Here is a 23,559-nt window from a genome sequence, read left to right on the forward strand (position 1 = left end):
CTCATATTTACACTACACATAAAAATAATTTAAAAAAAACATTGATGCAGCAAGTCCATCTACAAGCGTTTAAACTATTGGTGTGTTCACCAGCCTTATCCACTTGGGTACCATGGGCTACTATCATTATAATAATTCATGAAATTTTTTTTTACACATGAACATAATAAAGCCAGATCATATATTATGCATGATTCATCTGAATTCATTTAATAGTTTGTTAAAAGAGAGTACCATGCATATCTTTAATATTAATTTAATTAGCTGAAACACTAGAAAAACAATTTTTCCCCCCTTATAACACTAAGTGATCCAGATCATCTGAGTTCTGAATATATTTGCTAATTAAAATATATATTTTATAGACAGTTGATGCTTATTATAATAGTCCCTCATGACATACAGAAACAAAGCATTGACTGTAATAGCATATAAAAAATTTTGCATATTTCTGATTCAAAAGAGTTTTTAGAAAGGGGAGCATGTACATTTATTCTCACTATATTTTAATTTTTTTCTCTTTTACTTTAGGTCATGCAGTTGCCATCATAATTGTAGTATGCGTCGGGTTCCTTGTTTTCATGATAGTTCTTGGAGTCATTCGAATTCGTGCAGCACACCACAGGTCTCGAGAATCCCGAGATGATGACCAAGAAATGGCCTGGGATGATTCTTCTCTCACAATCATAGTTAATCCAATGGATGTAAGTTCATTAAAAATGCTTCACCTAGCAATAATTTCTGTTTTAGCCTGATAATGCACCTAAACATGTATGACGCATACCGAAAAATGTTACCATGTTTTATTCACAAACTTATTCTATTAATGTTTAGATTTGATACTTTATACTAAATATAAATTTATAGTATTCATCTTTGAAATAGTTAAGCTCTGATTTAGGCAGGTTATTGTTAACAATAATTTATTGATTCAAAATTCTGAAGCTTAAAATTAAATTATGCTAGAACCTACATATATTTATAGTTTTCATGTTTGAAATAATTAAGCTGTAAATTAGGCAGGGAATTAACAATAATTTATTGATACAAAATTCTAAAAATTAAAATTAAGTTATGCCAGAAACTTTTTTTTTTTTTTTGGAGGTTCCTACAACAAATTAGCTGGCAGGTGAGTCAATTAAAACAAAAGTTTAGTAATGGACCCTGTGTTAAGACCATAGCATAATTTAATAAAGGAAATTTTATAAAATTAAAAAAATATATAAATTTTACTACTATTTATAAATAGTTCTTTAAGGGATTTCTAATAAACAAAGTTTTTCTGCTAAAATATCTGGAGGTAACTTCACCTTGATAAGTCTGTCTCCTGCCTGCTCAACAATTATTCACTTATGCATTTTGATAAATTTTTAAGATTAAAAAATTTATTGGAATTATATATTTATTCATAGATTTTTTATACTTGCACTTGATTTACATATGCTCTCAGAATTTAAATGATATTGTAGATTAGTTCACAGCAATAATTAATCATTTATTTGTAATTCAATTTCATTTAAAATTTAATTAACTTTAAATTTGCTTTTTACTAATAGAGAATATTTGTTAAATTCAAATTTCATTCCTTGCAGCAATGGCACAAGATAATTATTTAAATTTAATTTAACTTTACTATATTCTTTTGAAACAATTTAGTGAATTTGTTATATTGTAGATGTATACTTCTAGTACTTTTGTGCTTTTGAGTCACTTTTCACCAAGTGTAGAACTACTCTGTTGATGTAGTTAATCTTTAGTTAAGGAATGCTCTTCTATGATGTATGAGAATAACTTGCATACTTAGTGTCCAACCAAGTTTTTCTGAATTTTTTTAACTGCTTAGATCTATCCCATTTGTATGTTTTGTGGTATAAAGTTCATGTTTGTGGGTTGTTAAAATTTTAGTTTCATGCATTGCATGGATTAAACTTCCTCGTATTAGTGTGTGTTGTTTAATTTAAAATTCTCCATCTCAAATATAGTTCCTGTTTTAAACTTAATTATGCTGTGCTTGGTTTAAATTCTTATACATTATCTGGTTTAAACTTCTCCTTGTTTCTATATTACCTAATTTCTCCAATTTTATATAAGGTCTACTGAATAATGTTCGTTCTATCATTCTGTTTGATAATGCTATTTCAAGTGTCAACATGCATGCACAAGTTCATTTGAGACATGTATGACTGTCTGTCTTTATAATTGCATTTATAGGCGTGCTTCTCCAAATTAACTGAAACAAAAGTATCTCATATCTTTGTTAAGACATGGTCACGTAAATATGACTATCTATAATGATCATTTATGATACTATATTTCATACAAATTCCAACAAAGAAGAAATGTGTGTTGAAATTTAGTGAAAGTTTTGAAAAAGACCAGTTTCAGATAGAATGTGCAGGAGATGGTTTGAAAAATATGAAGCAAGTGATTTCGACCTTAATGATATGCCCATGCTCTGCAGCTATCTTTGATCTATGATGATATTTTCAAAACCATGATAGTGCCTTTTTTTGAGCACATCAGAGATTGCGGGAAACCTCAACTCAGTTCAGGAAATCATTTTGGACCATATTTGTAAAACTAGGATTCATCTATAAATATTCCAAATAGGTGCCTCATGAGTTAAGTTCTGCTAGCCTGGAACAAAAACGCGAAATCTTCTTAGACCAGATAATAACTGGTGGTGAAAAGTGGATTACCTATGACTGCATCATTAGAAAAATAGCATACCGTGAGCCTGGACAACCTGCGGTCTCTACCTCTTAACGGAACTTGAGCATGGATAAAAGAATGCTGTGCATTTAGTGGGACCTTGAAGGGCCAATACATTGCAAGCTTTTGAAACCTACGAACAAAACACCTAATTCAGAGAATCAGCAAATGGATGATTTAAATAAAGCAATCAAAGAAAAGAGGCTGACGATATTCAATAGGAGGTGTATCATATTCCATCATGATAATGCCAGACCACACGCTGGTTTGATGTCTGTTCAGAAAATTGCAGTGCTAGGTTAGGAAATTCTGCCATATCCACTATACTTCCCAGATATAGTACTCTCCAATTAGCACTTTTTCTCTCCTTGCAAAAATTTTTGAAGAGGGGGGGGGATGATGCAGATATCAGTCAAGCACTACTTGAGTCTCTGAGATTAAGACATTTATCAAAAATGGCATTTACAAATTACTATCATGCTGGCAGGAAGTCATAAGTAATGACAAAAATTATATTTTACAATAAATATTCTTAAAGGTTTGGAAAATGTATTAATTTTTTTTGCTTTCCAAATAAATAGAATTTTTTTGGTAGACTGTATATATTCAATGGTTTAAATTCTCTCATTGTTATGAATTCCTTGATGTAAAATTCATTTTTATCTAATTATTTAAACTTTATATACCTCTTAATTTAAATTTCCCAACTTTTATGCACTGTCTGGTTTAATTATGTTTTTCTTTTCGTCTGATATTTTTCTTTTTGTCTAGTGTTAACTATCTTATCTATTTAATATTCTGTACTTTTAAATTGTGTCACATTGGCTTAGTGCCTTATTTAAACTTTCTGATTTTTAGGTACATCCTAATTTAAGCTTTTCCACTTTCATACATGTATTGGTTTAAACATCATCTGTATATTTTATTTCACATAAACTTTATTAAAAGTCTTTTAAATTTTAACTGCATACTCATGTATTATCAGAAATTTCATACAGCATGACTGCCTATTGAAAGATTTTTATTCATTCCTTGTTTTAGCAAATAGAGCAAGAGCAAGGCCCCAGGCCTCTCAATGAAGACGACGACAGTGAGAGCTCAGACGATGGAAGCAGCTATCGAGATGATGGTGAATCCTCCGAAGAAGAGGAGGAAGGAGCTGGAAAAGCAAAAACTAAGGAACTGGAATGGGACGACTCAACTCTTAATTTTTGAGCGTCGTTAAAACTTACTTTGACGTATCCACATACATACATTCCGGAGCTAGCAGTTTGGCACGCACTTTAAATTGCCAGAAGAAAAAAATTTACTCTGAAGATTAAAATATTGAAGAAAATATAAAGGGACACCAGCTACTTTAGAAACTGTATGCGGATACACTTGTATGAACATTGCCGGCGGATGGTTGTCATTCGGTAGTCTGCCGTAAAACATTTGTCTTCTTTTTCTGTAAATTACATAGTGCAGTTTTCCTTGCAATATAATTTCTCAGTGAGAGAAGGGATCATCATTATTAGGCCATCAATTTATATACTTATCAGTGTCATATTTAGTGCCATAAGAGTGGTAAATTTGAGTTCCTGCATAATTCCCTTTTTCAGGTTATATTCAAACAATGTAGTTCCCACTTTATTTTTGAGTATTTCACAGTGGCATCATTATTCAACCATTTTCTATATCTCTGCTTTTGAAATGCTAATGCCATGTGAATCCTTGTATACTGATATGTACAAATGCTTAACCTTTAAAGTGTGGAATTTATGCAATGTTATCTGCACAAAATGTCATTAAGCACAGTGTAACTATCTGATATTTTAGTACATTTATTACACCATCTGTTCATTACCCAAAAAAAAAAAAAGAAAAGAAAAAAGAAAGAAAGCTGCTTCTTAAACGATACATAAATCCTTAGCAATTAAATAAACAATTCATAATCATTGAACGATAACTACTCGCACAGCTTCAAATAGGGTGCAATATTTTCTTAGAATTGCATTTTCAGGGTTTGTGTTTATTACAAACCATGGTATGATGGAGTTAAATTTTGTTTAAATTGCTTTTTTATGTAAAGTTATTTAAAGAATTTAGAATAAGGAAATTTCAAACTATATGAAATGGAATGTTGATAAATGTTGTCTGTTTTATGAGCATGTCTACTTTTCCATTTTGACTCTTAGCATTTATTCTCATGAGTCAGTATGAAGTGAGATAAACAAATTTTTCTTTTATAAATACAAACCCTGAATTGAAAATGAATTCATTATCCAGGCAGTAAAGGTTAAACATTTGGCCAAATCCTTAATATTAGAATTATCTTTCTCCTTCGCACATCATTGTAGGTCACGATAAATCGGAAACACATATCGGAATTTTGAAACATTTTTTTCTTTGTCTGTATTTAACATATATGTGTCGTATCTTTAAAGCATGCTTGTTGTAGTATCCTAAAACTGTCTTAGGGTGTAGCGAGAGACTTATTTGTGATGTCAATTATTACTGGCTGGGTGTCTAAGTGTACTTATTTTAGCAGTTGGACATTTGTACAGTTTGTGCCACTGATGGCTTTCCTCTTATTTCTTGTGAAAACTGCTGTTTGTGATCAGAATTGTAAAAATAAATTCCGTTCCTTTTGGCATTCTGTAATAGTTGTCTGTGAATTTTCAGAATATATGTAGAAATATTTTGTTTTCAGTTAATGTGCCATAGCATTATTTTAGAAAATTGTTGGCAGTCATCAACTCTTGTAATAGTATAGAGTCGACCATTACAGAGTGCCTCCAAGTATACCTAAATCTAGAACCACCCACCAATTGCATTATAAGTTTAGATTTGCGAGTACTAATATTTTACGTATGTATATCTGTTTTGTTACATTCAGTACATTCCATATGTTTCTCTTTTTAGAGTAAAATGTTGTTGTTGAACTCAGTAATAAGTATTGATTATGGTGGTGGGAGTTTGCAAATACAAGTAACACCTTTTATTAATCAAGTGATATTTTATTGCATATGATGCAGCTATGCATTACACTGTATAACATTTGTATAGGAGATAGGAATGACACATTTTATGTTTTTGATGCCCAAAGCCGTTCTGCAGAGCATTTGTATCATAGTTCTCAATTTATTGCAGATGATACTTGTACTTCTGAAGCCTTTTATTTGCATTTTATGTTTTTGAATTAGAATATACTGTAAATATGAAATGAGTAATTGCATCGTATGCTATATGGGATAGCCTTTGAAGATTGAAATAATTTTATTAAATTAATTTTTCTGTTTTTTAATTTCATATACATGTAGACAGTTTACTTTTTGATTCTAGTTCATTAAATTGCTTTATTTATGTATAACATCTATCAAATTAAATAGGAACTAGAATATTCTGTATAATTAGTCTTAATTGCAATAATTCAGGTTCACTGCAATTTTCATATTTGAATTGAACCAGAATATGAGAAAGTGAGACAAATGCTTACCTATTAATAATTATATGCAAATATTAAATATATTAGATATTGAAGACTGTGAAAAGGCGGATTTGTACGTTTGTGCGAGATTATCCATCTGGTATGAATTTTTAAGTATAGCAATTATTTGATCATTTTGGAAGAGAATATAAATTTTTGCTTTCTGTTCTACTTTAATGAACTGCAAATAAGTTGCACAGTGTGCAACTATGTACGTAGATCGAAACTTTTTCAAGAGAAAAAATGAGTTTTGAAATCTAATAAATGAAGCAGACTATGTTCTGTATGTTGTGTTGCTGTAAATGCAATAAAATCTGTTTTATTCCCCATTATTGTGTTTATTTGTGTATTGTGTTTTTCTTATATACAAACTACAATTTCATCTGCATTTGATTGAGCATAAAATGCAGTAACCAATTCTTATATACTTATAATTTTTAGCATATGTATGTAACAAAATAAAAATTAGGCCTTCATCAAACAGAACAGAAAAATGAGAATCATAGTGTGCGAATTTCAAAAGTTTTGAAAGGATTAAAGTATTTCCAATGAACAGTTCCATTAGGTTTGATTTGGTTTATTTGACTGTGGCAAAGTATGCAAGGGCTATTGTCTAAGTGGAGGGATGCTTTCATAGAGGACTTCTAGGGGAAACTGGCTCATATCTACACATGGAACAAAGCTCAAAAAATTCCTATCTAGCCAGACCATTTGCCATAGATCAAACCCTGTTCAAAATACCAGTGTTCAGCAACTTTACCTCTCCACTGCTGGTGAGTCAGTTCTATTAGAATAAGCTTTTTTACAGGATATCCCATCAAGACCACAAACTTTATTCTTCTTACTCTGAGTTCATAAAAATGACCAAACCACTAAACCTCTGTGATCCTTAAGCTCAGCGATGTACTGGCATGTTACCACCATGATCACTAGACCAAATTTTTTTTCTGTGGGGCTAACTAAAGGAACTAGTGTATCAGACTCCACATACTATAAAAAGAGACACATCTGTATGCTGCACTACTTCTGTGGATATTAAACACTTGCGCTATGACTAAACTTCACGGTTGCAGTGCTGTGCGATACAATATAACAAGCAGTAAAGTGTCTCATTTACACCGCTCCGCGTCTGCGAGTGCAATCCAGAGCTGTAACTTGAGAAATAAACAATCTCGTTGTTAGGCTACGTGTGCACCACGTTATTTTCATTTTTGCAATAAATGCCTATCGACGTGGTGTTCACGTCACTCGCGGTTTGAGACAAAAGCATCTTGACGTGCGTGGCACATCTTTTTAGCGCAAGTGGTTTAAGCAGCTGGATCATAACCTGCTTGATATGCTCAATAGTAATTTTTAACATTTTCTCCTAAAAATGTCATATGCATATACCATTATTTTTTTTTTTTCCAATAAAGCTTATTTTCTGAATATGAAATCAGCCATCACACCTTCTCTTTCACATTTTTCTTAAAAACTATGGGCCACAGATTTATGAACCTTAAATCCATTACTCTAAATAATGAATCTTTGTGGAATATCCTGTATCAGTTTACTGCAAATTTAACCCTGAAAATATTAAATAACCTATGTGTACTTTAATATTTAAATAATATATATAATATACATATGACTTCACTTAAAAATCAATACTTAGATAACTATTTAAAACAATGCTAGGCTTCTAGTGCTGCAGAAAACTAAAGATTGTTTGGATTAGGCAGAAGCTGGCAACCCTGCACCTTTATTTTTCATTAGATATGCAAAAAAATCTGGGACCAACTCTGACCTTCAAAATGATTTTCTAGACACAAGTGTCATGTATCTTGTGATAATACAGCACCAGTACTTTGAGCACTGTTGTCTAATGATAGTTTATGCGAAATTTGAGGGAAATACAACTGAAAGTTTTCAGAAGGTGAAAAGGACATGTGGAAAATACACTTTTTTTAATCAATGGCACAAAATCTTCTTTGGTAGACTTTGAAACTAGAGAACCATTGTGTACAGTCAAACTTCATTAAGACATCACCCTTGCACCAGGAAAAACAGATCAGAGGGTTGGTTTATTTAATTGGGCTAAGGAAAACTGGTTCATACCCTGATTACAACATGAAATACCACAAAAATGCCAAACAACTAACCTATTCACCTCGACTTGAATCCAAGTTGAAATAAAAGTGTTCAGTGACTTTACCACTTGGTTGCAGATGCGTGAATCCAGAGAACAAACCTTTTTGGTACAAATAAACAAAATTATAAATAATCATTGTTAAGCATTAAATATATTTTATAGTATTTATATGAAGGAACAACATAGGCTTAAAACCGATGCCTGGAAAAACTATTAATAATTCTAAGATTATAAGTTCTGATCTTTTGGTGTTTTTTAAGTAGGCAGCATGAGTTTTCAATGGCAAATTTTTCAAAAAGTCCTTTTTAGTTGGCACTTTTTGAGAAATTTTCTTGCATTCACATTTAGAAGTTCCATGAAGTGCTTTTTTTACAGTAACAGACTATAGTATGTTCAAGATCTTACTTTCTCTAATTACCAAAAATCATCTGAATATTATAGGGGGGATAATGAAAATGATTGCTGCGTAAATGAAATAATTTCATTTAAAAATTATGGTGCTTACAAGGTTGAAGATATGTTAACCAATAATTTCCATCAGTCCCTCAAGACAATTACCATACTGGGATATGATTACATTTAGTTTTGAATAAATTAAATCTTTACGTTTAAAGGAACTAGGGTAAAATAAATCAATATACTGAGTAATTCATTTTTAGTTTAGAAATAAATTATAGCTAATATTGTTAATACTGGCATTCAGAAATCATAAACCTGCCACTATGAAATTTATCAAAAGCAAAATGCAAGCTACAAATATTTTTGTAATGTCTACTGTCTGCTGGCTTCAAATTATCTTTGAAAATTAATTTACAACCTTCAAGCAGTACCACATTTGAAGTTTCATGTAATTATGTTTGGTTGTGTTTGCTGGAGATCTACAACATTGAAGTGCAATATTAAATTTGAATTTTGCTGCAATGAAATAAAGCAGGATATCTGGAAAAGGTGACAGATGAATGATGTAATCTGGAAGGTGAAAATACAGTAACTGTATTTTTTGGCATTAATTAATAATTAATAATTTTAGCTGTGTTTACTGTATAGCTAGATTCATTATTTATTCTTAATTGATGATCCAGATTTTTAATCTTTAGAGGCAAAAAAAATTCAGATTTTTTGTAAAATCACAAAGAAAAAAGGTATTTCAATTCTTTGATTTGAAAAACTGATAAGTCGAAGCTTCAAGTAATTCACTCATATGTGGAAAGAGATCCATATGATGCTGCAATATTCAACTGCATAAAAAAATTGATGATCACTTAATTTCATATGGTGATAGTTGGTCTGAATCTATAATTTAAGGGTAAATCAATTTAATTTTTGCAGATACAGCTTTTCTTTACACATGTCAACAATTACGGTATCTTTTCCCTTCATAAAATTTACATAAAACATTTTTTTCATTTTTATTAATAAGAGTACTACTTTATTTTCTTACTATTCCTTTTGGAATGGCTAATATATATAATTTTTTATGAAGTGTAATAATTAATTTCATTAGTAAATATTACAGAAGTCATTTTTTTATTCTTATGTTCATCATACAGTCAAATTTCTAAGTATCTATGTCCCTTCAAAAATTTATCAATTTTAATTGATTCTATTCTAATTATCACTGTCAAATGTTTTTATGCCCTTTATCTCAGAATTTATTTTTTATAGTATGTAGCTTTATAATGCTAGGAATTGTATTATATTTCCATTGAATAGTTAGAAAAGTAGTTGAAATTTCATATTTTAAAATCCAAAATATTTTTTTAGATGGATTAAATACTTTTTAATAGAATTATGAAAATTTAGGTAGCCTATGATCTTTTGAAATCTTTATGCAGAAAATGAAAAGCAAAATTATCTAATTTTATAATAAACAGAATACCATAGATTTACCTTTTTGTTTAAAGTGTAATTAAATATGATACTAATCATTTTAGTCAATATAATAAGTTATTTTTAAAAACAAAATATTGGAGAATAATGATTAACATCTTTATAACATAAAAAAGGGTAGTACATAACAAAAGGGGGGAAAAGTCATGAAATAAGTTAAAAATTGAAAACTGAATAAATCTATACCAAAATCTAAAACAATGAAACGAAAATTTTGAATATAACAGAAGCACTGAAATTTTTTTAAATAAATTACTAATTTTATTGCATTTTAAAAGAAAATTTGATATCATCTTCCTTCATCAAGACAGGATAACTCATATTTGGTGAATGAGTAATGCTTCAAGATTATGACATTGGTTCTTTAAATGTACCATTTTCATATCAAGGCTTTTTGCTTGATGTGAATGCCTACTTAAAACGAATCTGTTTATTTCTAAAGAATTCTTCCCAAAACAGAAGTCAGCACAAAACCTTGCAAGTTTTATAACAATTTTAATAACTCAAAGACAATAAAACTCCATTTTATGCAAAAGAAACTATTCATTACATTTTACATACTTCTGTATTATTTCATTATTTACAGAATAAGTTATGGTTCTATAATATTAATAAATCACAGTTTTTAGCAGAAAAATGAGAAATTTGAATTCTCATTTTAATTTGTTTAAATCTCACTCAAATCTTTTGGCTAGAATCAGAAATCTACAATTTGATTTATTATTACTTTTCTCACTCATCATTAATATTTCCAAATCTTAGCAAATTACTAAGCATCTACTATGATAATACAAGCTGATTATATTTTAGACAAACAAAAATGTTTACATAAACAGGGCAGTAACAAATAAACAGATAGAACTTCTCAAGTGTCTGTTTCAAATGAAAGCCCATTAACTGATGAAATTTTGGAAGTTATTGCTTCCAAAGCAGTAACAGATTGAAAATACATAATATTTCTCAAAAAGGTCACAGTTTGGACTGTTTTTGTGTGATCAAATCACAATCTCTATTTTAACAAAGACATTGTGACTGTTATTTGAGATAGGATTTTTCACAAAAAGGACGTTTTCAGATTCAAGTGTTAGGTATGAATCGGAGACCATTGATTTTGAACAGAATGAAACGCCCTTTTACATAATGTGAGCTGTTTTAGATACTATCTGTTCTAAATTCAGAACAACAGTCATAGTCTGAGATTATCTATATCACTATCTTGACAGCATACACTAACCTCCATACTTCTCAAATGCATGTCTGCTTGATTATTTTCTGCGAGCCTGTATGAAAAAATAAGGTCTTTCACAAAGACTTAAAATCAGTTGAATATCTCAAAACAGACACTCTTAAAGCTTTTGATATTCTCCACAGCAGCAATTTACTAAGCACCATAAAAAATTATATGATATATCTTCAACATATCATTGCCTCTAGAGGCAATCACTTTAAAAATTTCAAACAGGCACTGGAAAAGATATTCCTTCTGTTGCTCATCATCCTCTTTAATTTTTTTTTATTTATCTAAATAATAATTATCACCTGACACTATATATAGCTATACTTTATATGATTTTGATAAAAGTAAATTTAAATTAATATGATCAAACACTGTCTCTGTTCTCTTATGCAGTAAAAACATTTAACTAGTGTGAGTTGAAAAATGGTTCACAAAAACTAGTCTTCTTATCACACTATTATGTAGTACTTTCTATTCATTATTGAGGACATCTGTATTGCATTAGATATAAATTTGAAATCTCTTCCCCCCCCAATCCAGTTTAAGTTATCTTAACCCCTAAACTTAACCAGTTTAGGTAAATATATTTCCAACAATGCATATAAAAAATTTTGAAAAATAGTAATACTATAAGGGAATTAAAAATCTCAATCTCAACATTATATCTTAAATTACTAGAAAATTTGAATGAGAAAACGTAATGATTGAAAGAAAGCCCACGCTTCAATAAGTGGGTGGTATAAATCATTTGGCTTGCCAAATAACATAATATTGTGAATATGAATTCATAGCACTCATGAAATATTGGAATGGAAAAATTGTGTACAAATACACAATAAAAGGTATTACGTATACAATTAGGTATCAGTATATCAAAAAAAGATCAGAGACTGCAAAAATATTTTTTGGGGGGGGCGGCGGGCAGATAAAAAAGTGGTGGTGTATTTAATTATGGCAAAGCACACTAGGGCTATCTGCCTAAGGGGAGGGATGCCTTCGTGGAGGACTTTCAAAGGGAAACTGGCTCGTATACACGTTACACATGGGGAAAACCACGAAAACACCCATGCAGCCAGCCCGTTCGCGGGATTCGAACCACGGACCGAACTACCAGTGTTCAGCGACTTTACCGCTCGGCCGCTGGTGGGCGGCAGATAAAAAAGAAATGGGAAGAACAGACTAACATTTCATATAAAAAACAGCTGTTCAAAAGAGAAATATAAAATCATAATGGCACAACGTAAGTTCATTTGAAATTTAAGATTAAAGTTTGACTTCTCAAATAATACTGAAAATTCAGGCATGGACACACAAATGACCCCTTAATCTAACATACATTTGATTTTGTATACTAATTCTTTTATTTATTTAATGTGATTCTGGTATATGAAAATAATATGTATATATGTATGAGAAGAATTTATTAATCACATAAAACAAAGAACAGCTATATATAACATATAAATAAGATAATAAACTAATTAATGCACCTGGAACAATCTTTTTTCATTTTACATAATAAAATTTTATTTATTTCAAAATGACCACCAATGCTCGCAAGTTACAATAATTTGTATATATTTGTAATATATAATAGATATAAATATATTTGTAAAAAAAAATAAATAAATAAAATTAGCACCAGAAAGGACAAAGAAAGTAATTGCAGTTCAGATGGAACATGATCCCTATAAAAACAATTTTAATTACCACTAGAAGTAGTAGGCAGAAAAATATAATTAGGAAAAGATGTAATGCTATTAAAAAAAACACACACATAATGGAAATGTGATGATATATATGCTAATGAAAACTACCAAAAACATTAATTTGTAATTCTTTGTTTGCAAAAAATTCAGAACAAAACAGATAGAATCTAATATATAATGACTTCTATTAAACTAAAGTAATTTAATTTTTGAGCTGCTTCAAAATGAATCTACAATTAAATTCAGTAAATTTTTTTAGCATTTTATTTCTGATATTGTAATTCATTCTTTTACTTTTTTTCTTTTCAGCAAACATACAAAATTTAATTGCTTATTACATTTTTTGTCTTTTTAAGAACTAAATCAGTATCACTGCCTAATATGCAGTAGAATCAGTATCACGGCCTGATGTGTCTCTTTATCTCCTTGTTTTCTTTTCTACAGATAAGAGAAATGTACCCTGCTTAAGAATGTACCTTAAAATAATGAAGATTTATGTGCACATTTGTGCTTTATTGTTTCCTGCATTTTTATACAAAAATAAATTTACATTTTAACTAACTTTAAAACATATAATTGTTTCAAAATAATAAATAGTTAAGTTAAATTAAATTTTAAATTTCATTATTTAAAATTTAATTAACTTTAAATTTGCTTTTTATGAACAGAGAATGTTTGTTAAATTTAAAACATATAATATATATAATGATTCAATCAATATCAAGTCAGAGTACTCGTCAATTTCAAGATTAAGTTCTGCGACATTCACCACAAAATGATACAGCAATACCATAAGCAAAACAAAATAATAAAAACTGTGATTTTTTTTGTTATTTATCAGTTATAGGGACCATGAAACCAAGTTCAGCCACACATAGAAACAGTGCCAGATTCTGGTTATGCAGGTGGTGCTTATATTAAAAAATTGGCAACTTATTAATAGCAGTTTGTTCAAATTTAGTGCCATTTTATTCATTATTTAGGCTTTGCTGCTATTTTGCGACAATGATGAAAATCTGGAATTTGCTCAGGAAGAAGATGTTATATGTTTCTTCTAAGATGAAAACATTTTACTACAAAATCATTTTTGCCCAAACAGTCATGCAATGTGGTTACAAGTAACTAAGAAGTGCCACTGGAAGTGTAACATTGTCAGTTTTCATATTAAGAATGGTGTGGGGGATCGAGGATTCCATTTACAGAAGCCTTACACTTTAATTACTGTTGGGCTGAGGAACTTATTTCTCTGTTGTTGTGATAATGTCAGATGGATTTCAGCCCAGAAAGTTCTGTAGAATGGAACAATTATATGAGGGAAATTTGCTTCCAATACTTGCAGAAGTGACTGATGAAGAAGATCGGAGGAAAAGGTAATTGAAGTCTGTTCTCAAAACGGAAATGTAATTGTAGCTGATTACTACCCGAGCAATGGGTGTTTGGTGGCATTTCCTGGGAAACGAAGAAATGCCTTCTCATAGCAGTGTCCAATCGGAAAGCAAGTATGCTTTTCCAAGAAATTACTGCACATACGGAGGATGGCTCAAAGATATTTTCAGAGTCCTGTTGTGGCTACAAAACTGGAGAATTAGAAAAAGGTGGCTTTGATCATTTTGAAAGTGAACCATCAGTTTAACTTCACAGATCCGGAAACTGGAGCGCATACGCAACCATAGAAAGGCTGTGGGGATCTGTGAAATGGTGGAATAAGAAGCATAGAGGAACTGCGAGACATCAATTGGACTCTTATCTTGCAGAATTTGTGTGGCAGTGTGTAGCCCTTAGTGATAAATTTTGTGAACTTTTATCTGCAATAGCTGAGTTAAGGTGGCCACAAATTTTGATGGAACAATAATTTGTTTGTAAGTAATGTTTATCCATTACCATTATAATTTAAATTTTGATTATAAAGTTTGTATCGAATATCTGTTGTTATTCCTAGTAACAGATCACAACACTTTTGTTTAAGTAAAACTTATTAAACACATTATACTTCAAATATGTTTTGAATGAATTGAATATATGGAATTATATCGGAAAATATCACCAATGTTCGTGTTGCCGATAACTCAGAAAAGAATTCGTCAACATATAGTCCCTATAACCAATAAGTACCATTTTTTTTCCCCATAAAATCCCACCCTTCCAAATTCAACTTCTCAACTTACCATCACATGAAAATCATGCTAAGCTATTGCATTCTTCCAAGAAACGAAAAATTTGCCAGAGGAAGAAAGGCTTTTGTACTGGCAGTGGGTTCACTGTATCATAAGTTACATTTGTGACACCAGAAAGATTCCTACACTGTTGGTCAAAAGGTTTTTGGCATGGCAGCAAACTTTTCTTGGCACTTTGGGTGAGTGGTAAAAGAAATACCTAGGTCATCAGGATATTACATATTAAACATCCAGCTTGATCAAGTATTCGACTATCTAGCCACTGAATGTGGAATTTATTTTAGCCAGATTGTATATAAAATAATGTTGAAATCATTGAGCAACAGTTTTTGCAATATGTTGAGTGTATTAGTAGTTAAATGTTTGCATATTGCAGTAAAAATAAATGGAAAAAATGCAGAATATACTAGAATATGTTCTAAAAAGTATAGAATCTTCTCTTGGAGCTGTTTAGTCTTTTGTCACAACTTCTTTTGGATGGTTAAGGAGTATCCTTCTTCACTAGTTAGTAACACATATAGAGTGAGCTTTTTTAAAAAAATGCATTCCTTATAAAAAGAAGTGCAGGTGTATTTTGAGAAAAAAGGCTCACGAAATATTATTTTTTACCAATTTTGAAACTATAAAAAATATTTATACGTCCAGACCAAAGAAGTTTTGAAACATTGTTACTTCATAAAATCAACAATGTTAACTTAAAGAAAAAGAAAGAAAGAAAAGGGGGGGGGAGAAATACAGAAAGGAATTTTCTTTTTCATATATATTTAATTAGCCATACATTTGACCTCTTATTCATATCTGACTATTGGCAAATCTTCAGCATCTATATAAATATTAAACAAATATGTATTATCCAGATATGCTAGATAATACACGTTTGCAAGATATCCACAGCATTTCTGATACATACATATGTTGTGATATATCTGCTGCAGAAGAATCCAAAAGATACTGTTTTGGGGAACCATCTGGATCAAAAATGTTTTGAGCAAAGAACCCGTCATATGAAGGAAAGTATTTATATTGAGTTATGCTAAAAAGTTTTGAACAACAAAGTCAAGGAAAGAGGAATATCTAAATTATTTCTGTAAAATATAATTAATACACAGTTAAAATAAATTAATAGTTTATTAATTTATTCCAAGTACTACAAGGCTAACACTTGAGGAAAATGAAAATGAAATGTGAATCATGCCTATCATTAGGCAAATAACACTGAAGATGACAATAAAAATGCCTGTAAATGTATTTAAGAGCATTATTTTGAAGTAATCTTCAAAACAATGCTTTCGATATATTTTAAAATCATGATTCATGCTTACATACATTTGCTATTAATCACAACTGACCCAAATATATCTTTAGTCATGATGAGGGTGGGGGAGGGGGAGAGATGGAAAAGTCAAAGATTAAAATAATAAATAAATAAACTTAATTATATACAACCAAAGAAAAGTGTCAGCAGTTGTCTATATGATTACAACACATAAAAATTGGCTCTGAACCAAATAGACCACTGGTGGTCAATCTGAAAATACTATACATTAAAACATTATAATGATGCCAATAATTCTCAAGTTTCAAATTATCGCAGTTTCAATGTGAGAACAAGATATGAATTTAAAATGAAGTATTAACCTAGTAGAGTAAAAACAATCAATACTAGGTCATTTATGTATGAAAAATACATTTTGAATCTGAAATGTATAAAAAATAAAGATGAAAATATATATCTATATATATACATGTAAAATTGTACTTTTCTTAAACACAAAATTAGGTCAAAAAAGTTAAAGCAAGACCCTGAAATTATTGTCTGGGAGACTATATAAAACAATAGCACAATTTGTTTTTTTGGTTCTTATATCACAGATTTCTTCACATAATTGTGAAAGATACTTTTTATATTTTGTAAATTCATCAATAATATCATCAAAACTCCTTTGGATTGTGTCAACACTTGCAGAAATATCGCACTGAGATATTATAGTTCCAATAACTGGCATTTTTAAATCAACTGGGATCAATTCCCATGATCGACTAGAGGAGACTTGTAAGGTAGATATGACATGTGTTCTAATATTTTGCTCTCGCTTGCGATTACTGTGTGTTTTATCTTGGGGCAAGAAATGCACATTCATTGACACAGAATTAGAAGAAGAATTTGCCAAAGAAAAATTGCGAGTATTATCAACTTTTGTCTGGCAGTTTTCAGTGAAAAGCTTGGGACATAATTTAGGTAGATTATCTTTTACTTCAGAATGGATAATCTTTTTCTCATAGACTCTGTCTTTCTCAATGGAACGGATTTTAATGATTCCTGGCTCTTCTTTTCGTAAAACTAAAATGTGCTGAATTCCATGACTTCTGCAAAAGTCTGCAGCATCATTCAAAGTCATATTTTTATCGTACAAAACTGTTGTTCTGATACCTAAGTTCCATAATTCTTTCATTAAAGCTGCTTTCTCTGAAGAAATACCAGCATCTTCAGAATGAATAAGAAAGTCTGCCACCCCTGATTCTTGAGATTCGTTGGCTTCCACTTCAGCAGCAACTATGCTTTCAATAGCTATGCTAACACCTACTCCTGACTGGTTCGATGACTTTCCACTTTCTGATAAAGTTTTCAATTTAAATGATTGGATTAATTTATCATATCTTCCACCAGCAGCTAAAATATCCAGATTATTTTTCTTTTTGGAAGCTTTTAATTTGCACACACACTGAAATATCATTCCTGAAAATAGAGTAATATTATGAGCTAATCCAGGACATATGACAATCGGCAATTTCACCCCCAAAGCCTGAGCTAAGGAAACAATATTATTTAATTCTTTAAGACTACTTTTAGCTAAAAGACATGCTCTTCCTTTCTTTTGTGTCACAGGATGTAAATAAGTGGATATTTTATCTATACTTTCTTCCAGTTCAATAAACTGACTTAACCTACTGACTGACCGTTGACTAATTTCAAAGTTGCATTGTTCATCAGACAATAAAGCTTTAGTAACAGTCTTATTCTTTTGCTCACCAGCCAGTTTACATATTTCAGTTTCTAGTGTTTCATCAACTTCTGCATACATAAAGAGGGATTTTAATAACAATGCATGATTTAAACGAATGTAGTAATTTCTTGTTTCTAAAGATGAAAATTCACAAATTATTTCTGAAACGGCAGCCAGAATTTCAGCATCTGGCATAAAGGAATCAGGAGTAGGAGAGACAATATCAAAAGCAAATTCGTACTGTTCTCGGGGATGACAGCCAAAAACTTTCTGCTGCCTGAAAACTTTTTCTAGAGAAAAACGTTTTAAATGATCAATTTCTCTTCTGGCAATGTAACGTGCAAATGGAATCCTCAAATTAAATGGCAACATCACAATTCCACCACCATGCTCCATTATATGAACAGAGTTTTCATTTTCAATAGCTGAACACTTAGGCATGAGTGTTGGTACTGAAAATGAAACTGCAGCATGAATTCTCATTATTTTATGTAGCAAATCAACAACATTACTGAAAATTTGAGAAGGTTTACTTTTTAAACTTTGGCTTCTAAAAACATCTACATCATAAGTAAAATCAAATTCCGTTGAAACTTCTTGATCAAATAAAGCACTGATCATATGTTTGTACATCCTGCTCTGGGGATTTGAAACAGTAGTATGCAGTAAACTATTTAATTCAGTTTCTTCCATTAACAAGGGTGGAATATATTTTGAAGTTATTAATTCATTAGAGCTTGGTCGCTTTGTAACATCATGCTGTAAAAGCCAAGCAATTATTTGTCGCATTTCATCAGTTAGGATTTCATCAGCTTGAGAAGGGAAAATTATATCTCGATGCCGCAAATTTGAAATTATTATGTTTCTTTCCATATTCGTCACTGGAGGCGGATAGCACATTTCAAAAAAAATTATGCCAAGACTGTAAATGTCAACTTTTTGACTGTAACTCACTTTAAAAGAAGATGCAAGCTCAGGAGCCACATAGAATGTAGTACCCACTTTCCCTGTCTGAGTTCCATCATCTGCTTCAGAGCGAGAAGGATTGTCCTGGTCAATAGAGGGTACATCACTGGCAATAGGCTTTGAAATAACATCAGTAGCTAGCCCAAAATCCCCAATTTTCACATGATCTTTTGAATCCAAAAAAATATTAACAGGCTTTAGATCCCTATGAATGACACCTTGTTGATGTATGTGATGCAAACCTTCTACAATTTCACGAAACAAACGCCATACCAAGGAAACATCCTTATGCAAACCATTATCAATAGCAGTTCGAAGAGTACTTTTCTCACAAAATTCCATTTGAATGTACATATACTGCCTCACTCGGCATGTTGAATGGCCATGTTCTGATTCTAAAGTAGAATTCTCAACAGTAGAACTCTCATCCATATTTATTATTTTTTCACTATTTTGCTTATTATTCTTAGAATTTTCTGACATGAAAACTATGAAATCATCATCATCTTCATCTTCATCATCACACTCATCCTCTTCTGAAGAAGACACAGCCTTATCATGAATGTCCCACTGAACAGATGAGCTGGTTTTACCAAATGACTCAGTTTTTTTTACACTGTCTCCAGGGTTAAAGCTTTCATTATTTTGATGCATATGATCCATTTCTGGTGTTGCTTCTATCCATGAATTATAATACCTAACAATATTTTCATGATTTAATCTCGAGAGAAGTTTCACTTCTCGTTTGATTTTACGATTTAACTGCTTATTTGAAGGATTTAAAGGGATTCTTTTAAGTGCATAGATTCGAGAGTCTAGTTTGTTTTTCACTTTCCACACATGCCCAAATCCACCTTTACCCAAAATCTTTAAAATATCAAACTCATTATGCAATCGTGATCCTTGAATGGCTTCATCATTCAATAATGAGTTTATAGAATTTTCATCATCATCTTCATCCTTGATTTCAATTTCTTTAGGTAACATAACATGTGCAGACGGGAATGCTAAGAAAGGATGTGATAATAATTGTTCTGCAGACCAACGCTCATGTTCATCATGTAATAAGCATTTATTCAGGAAGTCCTTAAAAGTTGGATTGATGTAATCTGGAATATTCACAGGTAACATTTTCAATGGAGATTCATCAATAAGAGACAGCAAGACCACACCCAGTCGATAAATGTCACTTTTCTTCCCTCCTTTTCCTATGGTTGGTGGATATTTGTCTATTTCTTGTTCTTTTGTTAGTGTCCTATACAGATCATATAATCTCTTATCCAAACTATAATCTGACAACCTTATAAGTCCTTTACAGTCTATAAACAAACTAGAAACTCGTAAATTTTTATGAACAATAGAATTATCATGTAAATACCTCAAAGCTTCAAGAATTTCTCGAGTGTAATGCTGCACTTGTGGGATGGTGAGGCGACAAACATTAGACATATGGGAAATAGTACAACCTGAAACATATTCCTGCAGCACATAAATAACAATTTTGTCTTTTTTAGAAATATAATTCATTCCCAAGTAATGCACAAGATGTTTATAACTGACTTGTCTTAAAGATTTGAACTCCTGCTCAATTGCAGCAATTTGTTTTAAATAACTGCTTTGTTCCTTTTGAAGAGCATCCCATTCTTCCCCTTTTAGTTTATGACTTGCATTAAAATTTAATGTCCACTTGATTATGCATACAAAAGTACCATTTGCTGTATCCAATCCAAGATAAGTAACACATCCTTTTTCATTATGTCCTAAACAACGTCCACAGGTGATAGCAAATTCCTTTCTCCCTACAAATTTAAGTTTGGTATTCAGTATTTCTTTGCATTCTACTTGTAGTTCATTTTCACTACAGCAGATGTCTTTTCCAATGGATGTACTCCGACTCCTCTGACGAGAGACAGAATTTTTTCGTGCTCTGTAATCTCCCATGGAGAAACCTCCACCAACAATTTCATCTGCAAACCTTGTTCTCTTGTTAGCATCTTTCAAAGCTTCCATCTTACGCTGCTTTTCTTGCTCAATAGCTAAAAGCTTCTGATACTCTAGAGTTTCTTGTTCTTGTTTTTGTTTTTTCAAACGCTCTGCTTCTTCCCGTTCTTTTCTCAAATTGTTACACACCATTTCATCAAAAAACGAATTATAATGAGGCTTTTTATGAGAATAAAGGAATGATCTTGTATGATAAACAAGTTCTAAAATAACTTCTCTTCCAACTAGTTCATTTGATTTACTTAGTAGTTCTGATTTTAAGCACGATAAATCTTGATTAGAAATGCCTTTGGAATTCCTAAAATCAATATAAGGTGGAGAATTGGGATATTTTTCAGAGCACTTGACATAAAGGCTTACTTGGGTATTGCACTCTTTACCACCAGTCATGCTTTCTTCTGGATATACTGTTATTTCCATTTCAAGTGGCATCCATTTTTCAGAGTTTTTATTTTTCCTCAAATCTTTGGCTTCATCAGGAAATATAGCAGTTATTGATAAGAATTCATTATCTTGGCGTTCTCTAAAATTTTCGTCTTCGATGATTTTATTCATAATGATTTAAAATCATGAAGATATCTAAAAAATAAAGAAGTCAAATTTAGCAATTTAACATAAACTGTAAAATTTGTTATGCATTTGTAAAAAAAAACAAAAACTTACATTATGCCTGAAAAAAGTGTAAATGAGATTTAACATTCAACAGGACATAAAGTATCATTATGTTATTAAAGTCAGAAAATCTCATATAAAAAATTAATGAAACTAATATATTAAAAAGATGACAAGAACAATTTGCTTGAAAGTTTTACTACATTAATTTGTTTTTTAAACGAATGTAATTTCTCTCATTTATATTATAAGTTAACATTTCACTATTCTTAAAATATAGTATAAATAGTATTAAAATATATTATAACAGACTGATAAAGGGCCCCATATCTCAAATAACTTAGGGCTTTATCAAATCTGGATCTGCATTTTCCCTTTATTGACACTCCTAAAGATTCATAAGACACGATACATTTATAGAGCATTTAACAGAAAATTGCTGCCACATTTTTAAAGTCATATATATTTTAAATTCAAATTCATTTCAATTACTTACTATTTTCAAATCCTTTCACCAGCAGTTAAACATCAAAGAATTTGATTCGATAATACTAATAAATAAAAATACATCAAATCTTTCAATTTAGCTCACCAATTTTCTAATTTATCTAAATTTTTAATGACATTTTTATGCAACAGAATTTTATAAACTTCACTCATTTTTATTATTCTTTGCTTACATTTACTCAGTAAAATATTTTAAATACTTTTAAATAATATGAAGTAAAAATATAATTTTTCACTGATATCTTAACAAATAGATATTTAATTCACATTTAATTCATTCCTTTTTAAAAAGAATCTTTTGTTCAGTCTGCAAGATTCCTTATTAAATATTAAAATTAACAAACTCTTGGAAATTATCCATATTCTTTGTTTCATACACAGCTTATACACATTGATTTTATTTTCATTTAAATTAAAACTTTGTTTTTGACAATATACCTGATACTGTCCTTGTTTACAGTATGAGCTAGTTAAATATTAAAACCAATCATTCTTAAAAATTTCATATTACTCTTTGCACTTTTTTATAGTTTGAGCTAATGACCTTTTCTTGCTTTCAGTTCATAAATCAGAGCTGAACTGCTGCAACTTAATAAATGAAAAATTCTGAAATCTTACATCTAACAATAAAGCTAAAAAAACTTGTTTTTTAATTTTCATGATAAAAGAAAAGCATTTATAGATATAAAAAAAAGGTTACATAATTCACTAATACTATAATTAACATGTTTGCTGCCAATCTGCTCGTACATCAGCCATACAATTTCTTCAAAAAGACCGACAACTCATATGTGGGATGGTGATAAAGGCATAATCACATTTACTGAAGCCCATAACAACTGCACTCATACTATATTCTGGTCTATAATAAGCTACGACACATATGACCTCAGCTTCTGACTTGTTTATAGGCTATACTACCCCAATTACACATGCAACTGCGCATATGACGATTGTTGTGTATTGACCAGATCCATGGTTTGTTCTATATCATATTATTCAATAAGTTTTATTAGTAAATTTTATTATTTTTATTATTATGTGCCTTTTTTGTGGCCTACATCAATTTTTTGTGTCCTCCATCAATACTCCTTTTTTGGCTTGATTTATCTTTGTAATATTATATATATGTTACCGTGAAAGACC

At 30.6% G+C, this 23,559-nt stretch overlaps 2 protein-coding genes across 5 annotated transcripts in view; one reads left to right on the plus strand and one right to left on the minus strand.

The window, feature by feature from the left end:
- Cals (calsyntenin 1) overlaps window positions 1–6,510 on the plus strand; it is a 298,714-nt gene extending 292,204 nt beyond the window's left edge. The window contains exons 15-16 of the mRNA XM_035352587.2: window positions 532–704; window positions 3,754–6,510. Coding sequence (XP_035208478.1) covers window positions 532–704; window positions 3,754–3,927 — 347 coding nt within the window. The 3' untranslated portion in view covers window positions 3,928–6,510. The remainder of the gene's footprint in view (window positions 1–531; window positions 705–3,753) is intronic.
- A 3,793-nt stretch (window positions 6,511–10,303) lies between these two features.
- The window catches only part of Gcn2 (eukaryotic translation initiation factor 2 alpha kinase Gcn2), a 40,037-nt gene continuing 26,781 nt past the window's right edge, over window positions 10,304–23,559 (minus strand). For all 4 annotated transcript variants that reach the window (XM_085814720.1, XM_085814719.1, XM_085814721.1 and 1 more), the window contains one exon: window positions 10,304–21,873. In XM_085814720.1, coding sequence (XP_085670846.1) covers window positions 17,113–21,849 — 4,737 coding nt within the window. In that variant the 5' untranslated portion in view covers window positions 21,850–21,873 and the 3' untranslated portion in view covers window positions 10,304–17,112. The remainder of the gene's footprint in view (window positions 21,874–23,559) is intronic.

This window comes from Stegodyphus dumicola, chromosome 4 (genome assembly GCF_044657685.1).
Source record: "Stegodyphus dumicola isolate Sdum_Otavi_A_Nest chromosome 4, ASM4465768v1".
Lineage (NCBI taxonomy): Eukaryota > Metazoa > Arthropoda > Arachnida > Araneae > Eresidae > Stegodyphus > Stegodyphus dumicola.